Source organism: Propithecus coquereli, unplaced genomic scaffold (assembly GCF_000956105.1).
Source record: "Propithecus coquereli isolate 6110/MARCELLA unplaced genomic scaffold, Pcoq_1.0 Scaffold665, whole genome shotgun sequence".
In the NCBI taxonomy this organism is placed as follows: Eukaryota; Metazoa; Chordata; class Mammalia; order Primates; family Indriidae; genus Propithecus; species Propithecus coquereli.
In genome coordinates this window covers 91,736-102,426 of record NW_012152674.1, presented here as the reverse complement: position 1 = coordinate 102,426, position 10,691 = coordinate 91,736, and the positions used below count along the sequence as shown (strand labels likewise).

Genomic DNA, 10,691 nt, shown 5'->3' with positions numbered 1-10,691 from the left:
CCTTCATTTCTTATCAGCAACTGGAAGCCTTACAGCATCTCTTAAGTAAGGTTTCAACTGAGTTAGAACTAGAACCCAGGGCTCCTGGTCCCTGATTCAGTCAGCTGCTTTGCCAGTGTTCCATTCTGCCTCTCATTCCTTTTATTGGTGCTCCTCAGGGAAACCCAAGTTGGCATTAAACATTTCTAGAAACCTGAGTTATCTGAGTTTTCTTAGCAGTTAAACAAATTTTTCTTACTTCTGAGAGGAGATAAATTGTATGGTCATCACACAAATGTCTTACTTATTAAACCTGTACTGTGTTCTAAATTCAGTAGAAAGTGATTTAGGTTTTACTTTATTTTTATTTTTATTTTTTTGCCAGTCAAATTTAGCAGTGAGGGGTTGTATACCAACTTTAGTGACACTAATGTTATTAGTAACAAGTTCTGATAACCGTAGGTTTTACTTTGAGAGGCATAAAAAGCTCTCCAACATCACCTATTCATGTATTTTTACCTAGAAGCGATTAATACTGTTTTTCATCTAGAAAAATAACACTTAATTATAAAGGAATTAACTCATAACAGCTTTCTTCTGCGTAGCCATGTTTTGTGTGCAGTTGGCTTTAAAGAAAAGAATAGATTTCTTATTTTTTGTAAGGTTATAGAAACTAGCAGCTTTTATTATTCTTATAGAATTAATACAGAGCTGAGTAATATAATATTTTTTTTATCTTTAAGTTATTTTTTTAAAAATCTTTAATATATATGTTCAAAAACTTGATTAGGAGGAGGAGTTCAAAGTCATTCTTGTTTCCCTCCCTTCTCTTACTGTCCTCGTTATTTCTTTCTCTACCTTCTTTCCATTTATGTTAGAAAATAATCTTCCTGTCAGCCTGCCCCCAATTCCAGTGATGGGCACATAAATGTAATTCTCTTGGTTGGATGCAAAGTAACTGACATGTCTTGTCTTCCTGGGGCTCTAATTGAGTATCATGTGCTAATACCCCCAGTGGCATCAGAGCCTTTCCTGTTATCCCTACCTGCCCTGACCTGTTGATTTTGTACTTTTACTTCACTTCAGCCACACCATGTTACCGTACGTGCCTCTTCCAGGCGTGGAAGCTGCATATAATACCAGCGGCAGTCAGATGAGGTAAGCACAGGAGAGCTTGAGGGGTGTGTGTGTGTGTGTGTGTGTGAGAGAGAGAGAGAGAGAGAGAGAGAGAGATCTGAAAATGCACTTGCATGCGTGTGTAGGGGGGGCATGGGTCAGGCATGGCGTGACTGTGACCTCTTATCCTTGTAAACCTGATCTACATCTCTCAGATTAAACAACTCTGAGATTCAAATGTGTTCTATTACAAGTAGCAACTAGGGATGTGTAATCAATGCCATTTATTTATTTATTTTTTTTAAGGTGAAAATGACTCGCCAGCTTATTGTACCAGAAGTCGCCTCTCAAGCTTTTTCATGTCTGTTATTTAGCCAGCTTCAGCCTCTGGATAGGGTTGACTTCATCTGAGCACTATTCATTCGTTCAGTTCACTAAATGTCTTCTTCCCCTAAAAAAGTCTGTTCCTTTTTACATTTTTTTCTTATAAAACTCCATACCAATGAAATGGATCGACCACATTCTTATAATTGTGTACAGGTGTAGGCACAGGTTATGTCCAAAAGTGATTAGAAAACAGGTTGACTAGTGATAATCATTCCTGGAAAGAAGGAAAGGCTTCAGCTCTGGTCTGAGTATTAAGAAGTTGAAATGCTTTTCATGTTTTTCTTCTGTCTTTCTCTACATGGTGCTAGGTTAGAGCCTCCATTCCCTGCCTTGGTACCAAAGTCTGTCTTGGTAGCAGAATCAGCTGTCAGCAAGCTCCTGCTTTCAGCCTCTGAGTTCCAAGTTCCTGGATTTGATGAGCTGGATGGTGTGACAGTAGCATGTCCCTGCCCACAGAGCAGCCCTCCAGAGCAGAAAGAGGTAAATGTAAAGTGCTGGTGAGGTCAGGTGACAGGACATTGGAGGTGGCCATCATCGACTCCTATCACATGATAGGTACGGACTGGATAATCAAAGACGAGTGAATGATAATGTTTTTTAGTTTTGCAACATCTGCTGTCTCCAAGAGTTACAGACTCTCATACCAATAATCTCAATATCTGAACTGAATGTACAATTCTGTTTTAATAATATGAAGGGGGTAGTTGCTGAAAACACAGCAGGTGTAGGAGTGGAAGCTTTGTTATAAACTACTTATTATAATCACCTGTAAACTGAGGAAGCAATGTCTTGAATGTCTAGAAAGGGGACTTTATATACTTGAAATGTCCTACGATATGCCAGGCACAGTGGTGTGCGCCTGCAGTCTTGGGAGGCTGAGGTGGGAAGTTCGTTTGAGCCTAGGAATTTGAGACCAGCCTGGGTAACAAGGCGAGACCCCGTCTCAAAAAAGAAAAAAAACCCAAACAAAATGTCTCACAATTTGACCATCTTTCTTGTTAACCCTTAAAAATAGGCTGAGCCAGAGAAGAGGCCAAAGAAAGTCTCACAGATTCGCATCCGGAAAACCATTCCTAGGCCAGATCCTAATCTTACTCCCATGGGCCTTCCTCGACCCAAAAGGTAAGCTCCTTCTCTAATGCAAACTAGGTTCACTTTTTTTGAAGAATTGTTTGGCAGAATATAATTACCCTTTAAGTGGTCTTATACTCTTGAGTCATTTATTATACTTCTAGGAATTTATCGTAAAGAATTAATTAGTAATGTGGCTGGATATTGGTGTGTACGGATATTTTAATGCATTCATAATAATTTAGATTAAGCTTTTTGTGCCAGATGTCGTACTTTCCCTTTGCAAACACAATCTCAGTTCATGCTCCAATGACACTGGGAGGTGAGTGCTGTCGTCATCCCACGTTTAGGTAAGGATATTGAGACTCAGTGGTTTAGAAACCTGTGTTAAGTCCTTGTGTCAATCCTGGCACACATGGTTTCTGTCTGTCACAGGTATTACCCACCCCCAGAGCCCAAGCTCCCAACACTAAACTGTACACTAAACTGGGAAAGGACCTAAATGTCTTGAGTTTAATTTTTTTATAAAGTTCTCCAGACTTATATTTTCTTGTGATTGATTTCACACCTTCATTTCTTATCAGCAACTGGAAGCCTTACAGCGTCTCTTAAGTAACCCAAGGCAAGTTATTTAACCTTCCTGAGGTTCAGGAACTTATGTGTAAAATATGAATAAGAATCCCCAACACTTAAGACAATATTTGAGAAAAAAATCTGTACTGTGTCTTTTATAGTGCTTCACACTATAATGTAATAATAGTTCACACAAATGCAATAAACAGTTAACCATTAATTATGGTGATGATTGTTGTTCCACTTCTCCCCTGTGATTTTTATTTTAATATATTGTATTTTTATTTTACACATCTTTTCTTGGTCACCCTTATCGTATGTCTTTTCAAGAGAAATTTTTAAAATAATTTCAGATATCTTAGATTTGAATAGTACTTACTATTAGAATGAAGTAGGATTCAATATCAGTTGTATTCTATCTTGCATTTGTATGTCTGAAGAACCTTGTTTATATAAATAAGTAGTCTAGAGAGGAAAGAGTTTTAATATAGTAAAGTCATTCAATTCTTTCAGCTTTCAAGTTATATGTTTTCCTTATATTTAATGAAAGCAAAGAATTGAAAAGCAGTGAATCACAAAGGTTCTATAACTCAAGCATTGGAGGCAATTACTGTCTTAGAGTCTGGGAAGGACACCAAAAAGTTCCAGTAAGTATCAAATGCCTGATACTGTAGTTACTCTTGCACTTAGAGTTACCATATTCAATCCAATTTACTGAAAGGGGGTTGGAAAAGATAAGATTTGTTAATAAATCTTTACCTAAACCTATGGTATCTTTTGATAAAATGCTTTTATTCAAATGTACTTTTTTTTTTTTTTCCCCCTGAGACAGGGTCTCACTCTGTTGCCCAGGCTAGAGTGCAATGGCGTCATCATAGCTCACTGCATAGCAACCTCAAACTCCTGGGCTCAAGCAATCCTCCTGCCTCAGCCTCCAAAGTAGCTGGGACTACAGGCACACACCACCATGCCCAGCTAATTTTTTTCTGTATAATTTTAGTTGTCCAATTAATTTCTTTCTATTTTTAGTGGAGACGGGGTCTCGCTCTTGCTCAGGCTGGTTTCGAACTCCTGAGCTCAAACAATCCGCCCACCTCAGCCTCCCAGAGAGCTAGGATTACAGGCGTGAGCCACTGTGCCCAGCCGCTGTTAGCAGACTTTTAATGATTAAGAATCATATAAAAAATCAGAACAGAAGTCTCATTATTGCTTCCATCTTTAATATAGGAGAAACGTGTATTGCAACAGACCAATTGGCATGGCAGCTCATTGTAGAATTTTTTGTTGTTAACAGGAGTATAAACACTTGTTACATATATTTCATATATATGTATATATATTTAAATCACGTGTTGAATGGAACTTTTTTTTCCATGCTATACACAGTCTGCAGGAAAGTGAAACTTTTCTTTTTAATTGATGGCATACTGTTAATAATGAGACGAGAATAGCTTAAAAAATTATATACAACTAAATACATGAACAAACTATTTGTAGTGTTTGAAGCTCTCTTTCCTAATTAGGGTCTCTTTCTTAAGTAAGTATTATTTGATGATAATTGGGGTGAATGACGCAAAGTTACTCTGACAACCCTTTTCACAAGGTACCTGAAATCAGAATATCCTAATGCTGGCCCAAAAACCCTATTTCCAGAACCACTCTTCTCTTTTAATGGAACTGTGTGTAAGATGGGGAAAAACAAGTCCAAGATAGATTTACAGTAATTCCATTAATCACTGAAGAGGGCTTAGCAAGATCAGTGATTTGATTTATACATAAAGGTAGAATTCAGGATGGATAGGGACTGAATTTTTGGGAATGGAGAAACTTGCAAGAGCATTCAGGAAACTTCTCAGATGTATCACTTTTAGAAATTAAAGATTGAGAGATAGATTCCCCTAAAGCTAGGTTCTTGTATACTCTGTGGAAAGTCTTTGGTACACTAGTGTAAACACCGCTGGTCTAGGGTGTATAATAGCAATATAATGTAGCTTTTTGGGTTTTTACTGTAGTATCAGATTTCCATTCGTGTCCAGTCAGGAGACAGAAACCACACAGTATTTTAAAGAGCAGAAGTTTAATATAAAGTGTTAAACTATGATAGGAGAGTAGCCATACATGTAAAGAGAATGCTGCTAGATACATTATGGCTGAGGGTGAGTACCAAAGGAAGGACAAACTTGGAAGGGGCACCACCTCCCCAAGGTTGGACTTGAGACTTGGTTGGAGAAGGTATGGTTGCCGCCCATTGGATGGTTGTGATGCAGAGGCCGGAGCTGGGCAAGCAGGAAAGAACAGCAACCTTCTGGAGCACAGACAAGCTAAGGCTGGTGGGCAGGCATGTGGAGCGTGTTGGGACACTGCTGTGGTGCAAGGCCTAGAGCACGTGATGTTTGCTTCAGGAGGGCCACGGAAAACAAACCTTAGGAAGTCAGGGTGCCATTGAGGATGTAAGTCCTGAGGTACCCTACCTGTGTTGGGAAGCCTGCAGCAAGGTGGTCACCATGCTAAGACTTGCAAGGTCACTGAGGGACTACGTGTTCTAGCCACATAGCTAGGTCAGAGCCCCTCCAGATTCCCTGCTCCTGACACCTCTCCATACACGCATGGACCATGCAGCTGGAGCAAGAACCAAAGCTCACCTAGGCTGTGTGAGGTAGCTCACGCCTGTAATCCTAGCACTTTGGGAGGTTGAGGCAGGAGGATTGCTTGAGGCCAGGAGTTCGAGAACAGCCTGGACAGCATAGCAAGACCCCGTCTCTACAAAAAATTGAAAAATTAGCTGGGCACGGTAGTGTACGCCTGTAGACCCAGCTACTTGGAAGGCTCAGGCAGGAGGATTGCTTAATCCCAGGAGTTTGAGGCTACAGTGAGCTATGATGACGCCACTGCACTCTAGTCTGAGTAACAGAGACCCTGTCTCAATTACAAAAAAAAAAACCTCACCAAACCAGGAAGAGAAGCTCCCTACCTCCTTCCTGCATTGTTCCTCCAGCACCTTCTACTGACAAAGCTTAGCATCAAACTCACTGTAGAGGAGAAATGCTTAAAGGACCCAAGATTCCATTATCACTGAGCAGGTACCAAAGGTGAAATTGAGAAGCAATAATTTGGTGATTGGCATATTCCAGTGAACAGTAAAAGTTGAACACATTATTCACTTAACCAAGAGCTGTTCTTTTTAAAAACAGATTTGAATAAATGGAAAGGTATGTGTTTTAACACAGTCACAAAGTTCAAATGAAAAAATAAAGAAGCAAGAATAGCCAGGAAAACTTGGAGAAGGAGTGAAATAAGAGTACTAGCCCTAAAAGATATTAAAATATAAATTCTCAATAATGAGCCAGAGCATAAATATATAAATTGGCAAACCAATAGAAAGTCTAGAAATAGACACAAATACATAGAGAAATTTTGTGTATGGCAAAGATGTCCTCTCAAATCAATGATAGAAAGATGGAGTATTCAGTAAATTGCTGCAGGAATAATAGGGTAGCCATTTAAGAGTAATAAAGTTGGATCTATACCTTTTACCTTTCACCAGAGTAAAGTCCAAATGAATCAGATATAAATGTAAACAAATCAAACTAAGAATACTTGAAGAAACCATAGGAAATTTCTAATTAAAATGGCTAACTATACTACAAATCCAGAAGCCATAAAATAAAAGATTGAAGAATATGTTACATAAAAATGAAGAACTGCTGGGAAAAAAAAAAGTACCAAAAGCAAAGTGAGAATATAAATTTGTATCCCAAAGGACTAATTTCTATATACTCATATGCACATAGCCTCTAAACATTAATAAGGAAAAAAATGAAAATCTTACTAGAAAAATGGGCAAAGGATATAAATATATGGTCCATTCAGGAAATACAAATGGGTCTTAAACATACGGAAAAATGATCATTCTCATGCATAGAGAGAAAACCACAAATTAAAAAATACTCTGTTACTATTAACTTGCACTTGTCAAATTGGCAAAGACACAATGTTTGATAAGTAAGTAATAACACATTGCTTATTTCAAGGGCTTTATCAAAAGAATAAAATGTCATGCAGTCTTTAAAAAAAGAAAACAAGATTTAGTTCTTTGTATACCAGAATGATTTGTATTTGTATACCAATGTTGATAGTGTTCTAAGGTAATAGTACTGTCTATAGAATGCTACCATTTGTATAAAGTAGTGGGGGTTTCAGGGAAATGATCTCTTAAGCCAGGTATAATAGTGTGTATCTATAGTCCCAGCTACTCCAGAGGCCAAGGCAGGAGGATCGTTTGAGCCCAGGAGTTCAACACTAGCCTTGGCAACCTAGCAAGACCCCCATCTTAAAATAGAGAGGGGAAAAAATTTCTTTAGAGTTCTGTATTTTATATAAATAATTTCTGCAGTTAGGTCTTCCATAAACATTTATAAAGGAGAGACATAGTTTATCAAAAACTGAATTTGAACTGGCCCCAGATGCCTGATATTTTGTCTTGGACCTTATTTATAGATTTCTTCCTTCTAGGTCAGAGTATAAAAGCCATTGTCACCCAAGCAATTTGGTCATCCTAGGGATTTAGTGTTCCCTGGTCATTTTCTAGGCCAGAAAACAGGTACCATAAAAAATTATTGCTATATCCTGCTTAGTTATATCAGCACATCTCAGCATCAAAACTGTGCCTCATGCAGTTTTCAATGAAAGCTCTGAATGAAAGAGCTGCTTCTTCATAATGAAAAGTGCATTAACTTTAGGTGATTCATCTAAATTTCTGCCACAATTTCATTATAAAATGGCATGGCCAGATTAATCTTGAAGATTCAATCCCCCAAGATTTGTCATAAAGCCACTTAGTGACAGAGCTGCAGTCAGGTCTTCCATAAACATTTATAAAAGGAGAGACATAGTTTCTCAAGAACTGAATTTGAACTTACCCCAAATGCCTGATGGGGTTCAAAACCTTTACATCTGTGACCTTCTACTTCATTTCTCATTTCACTGTAGTCCTTGTGACTTTAGGAATATATAGGGTAGAAGTGCTACTAGGACTTCTGTTTTAGCAGTGCGGTAGATTGTTACCTTGCTACCTTTCCCTTTAAAAACCAATAACAGTGTTTGCAAAGTATTAGTCTTTAAGGACCTCAGTAAATTGTTGGGAGAATAAAGAATTCTCAGAAACCAAAAGCTAAATGAAAGTAGCAATCCAGAGAGAAGAGAGATAAATGAGCATTAAAGCCAACTTTTGCTTTGAGGGCGTTTACAAAATCAGGGTTACATTGAACTTAAATTTTCGTTGGCCTCATGGGTGACAAGAGATGAAATCTATGACCTTACCAAGATGAAAGCCTCATATAAAACACACACATGCACATTAAATTGACATACACCCCCCAAAGGACTATAACTTCAGTATGAAGATGAACCAAAATTAACCCAGTTTGACCCTCCCTCCCCAACTCCCAAGAGGACAACAAAGGAAATTACCTTCCACAAATCCTGGCACAGGGTGGAGGAAAAGAATTTTCCCTTGAGAATTAATAGCCAAAGGCTAGCCTTCCTGTGGACTTGCAGCCTGAATCCATGCTACCTGGATAGATTGAAAAAAGCTTTAAGCTGAGGATAACTTTACAGTGGTCCCAGGTCAGTAGTGCCCAGAAGCTCCTGGAAGAAACACACAGTTTCTTGAGGAAACCACCTCCAAATCTGGCCTTAAATAAAAGCTAGAGGAATGTGAAACAACTCAGAGTAAAGTAAATAAGGTGGAGGGAAGCCAGGTTTCATGCATAAATGCCAATGGAAATAGTAGGTAACAAATAAAATCTGAAAAGACTTCAGATGTTGGAATTATTAGAGAAGAATATAGTATGTTTTATATGTTTAAAGAAATATGTATAGATTGAAAATATGAATAATAGAGCAAGATACACTCAAAAATAACCAAATAGATTTGAAATGGAACTGTATAGAATTTCTAAAAATATAAATAGAGTAGTCAAAATAAAACCTTAATAAAGTGATCCTCCTGCTTCAGCCTCCCAAGTAGCTGGGACTACAGGCGCCCTACAACCACTCCTGGCTAATTTTTTTATTTTTGGTAGAGATGGGGTCTTGCTCTTGCTTAGGCTGGTCTTGAACTCGTGACCTCAAGGAATCCTCCCAGCTTGGCCTCCCAGCGTGCTAGGATTACAGGCATGAGCCACGGCGCCTGGCCAGTTAAAACAATCTTGAAAAAAGAACAAAGTGGAAGGTTCCATTACCCCATTTTGAAAGTTTACACATGAACAGTTAAAAAGAGTTAAAATGGTAAATTTTATGTTTTATATATTTTACTAAAATAAAAAACAAATCACAGGTGAAAAATTACTACAAAGCTATAGTAATCAATATGGTATGATGCTGGCATATATATAAGAATAGCCTTATAAATCAATGGAATAGAATGGAGACTCTAGAAATACACATCTAAGGTCAAGTGATGTCAACAAAAGTACCAAGACCATTCAATGGCGAAAGAGTAGACTTTTCAACAAATAGTGCTGGGATGACTGGATAGCCACATGCAAAATTGGATACTCTTATGCAGTAGTTCCCCCATCTGAGGTTTCAGTTACCCACGGATCACCACAGCCTGAAACTATTAAATGGAAAATTCCAAAAATAAACAATTCATCAGTTTTAAATTGCATGCCATTCTGACTACCATGATGAAATCTCACTGCATCCTGCTCCAGACAGATGTGATCATCCTTTTGTCCAGTGGATTCACACTGTCTTTGCTACCTGCCCATTAGTTACTAAGTAACCGTCTCAAGTTATCTGATCAATTATTGTGGTATCACAGTGCTATTTTCGAGTAACTTTTATTTTACTGAATAATGGCCCCAAAGCCCAAAAGTAGTTATGCTGGTAATTCAGATGTGCCAAAGAGAAGCCACCAAGTACTTCCTTTAAGTGAAAAAGTGAAAGTTCTTGACTTAATAAAGAATTAAAAAATCATATGCTGAGGTTGCTAAGATCTGCAATGAGAATGAATCTTCTATCCATGAAATTGTGAAGGGGGAAAAAGAAAGTCGTACTAGTTTTGCTGTCATAGCTCAGACTGAAAAAGTTACAGCTTCAGTGTATACGTGCTCAGTTAAGATGGAAAAGGCATTACATTTGTGGGTAGAAGACATGAACGTAAACATGTTCTGATTGATGGGAATTGAGTTTAGTATTACTCGAGGTTTCAGGCATCCCCTGAGGGTCTTGGAACATATTCTTCCACAGGTAAGTGAGGACTACTGTACAAAAAAATAGCTCAAAATGGATCAAAGACCTAGATATAAGAGCATGAACTATAAAAAACTTAGAAGAAAACATGGATATAAATCTACATGACCCTAGATTAGATGGTTGTTTCTTGGATATGACATCCAAAGTGTGAGTAGCAAAAGAAAAAAAAAAAAGAAATCGGGCTTTGTCAAAATTAAAACTTTGTTCCTCAAAGGATACTGTCAAGAAAGCAAAAAGAAGAAACAATGGTGATATAGCACTCTTGTATACTCCTGGATAGAGCTGGAACGCATTCTACTAAGTGA

The 10,691-nt window shown here is 38.0% G+C and overlaps 1 protein-coding gene across 1 annotated transcript in view; it reads left to right on the top strand.

Moving 5' to 3' along the window:
* Positions 1-10,691, top strand: part of PRR14L (proline rich 14-like) — a 78,014-nt gene that overhangs the window by 47,666 nt on the left and 19,657 nt on the right. The window contains exons 5-7 of the mRNA XM_012660434.1: positions 1,066-1,137; positions 1,791-1,962; positions 2,498-2,604. Of these exons, the coding sequence (XP_012515888.1) occupies positions 1,066-1,137; positions 1,791-1,962; positions 2,498-2,604 (351 nt within the window). The remainder of the gene's footprint in view (positions 1-1,065; positions 1,138-1,790; positions 1,963-2,497; positions 2,605-10,691) is intronic.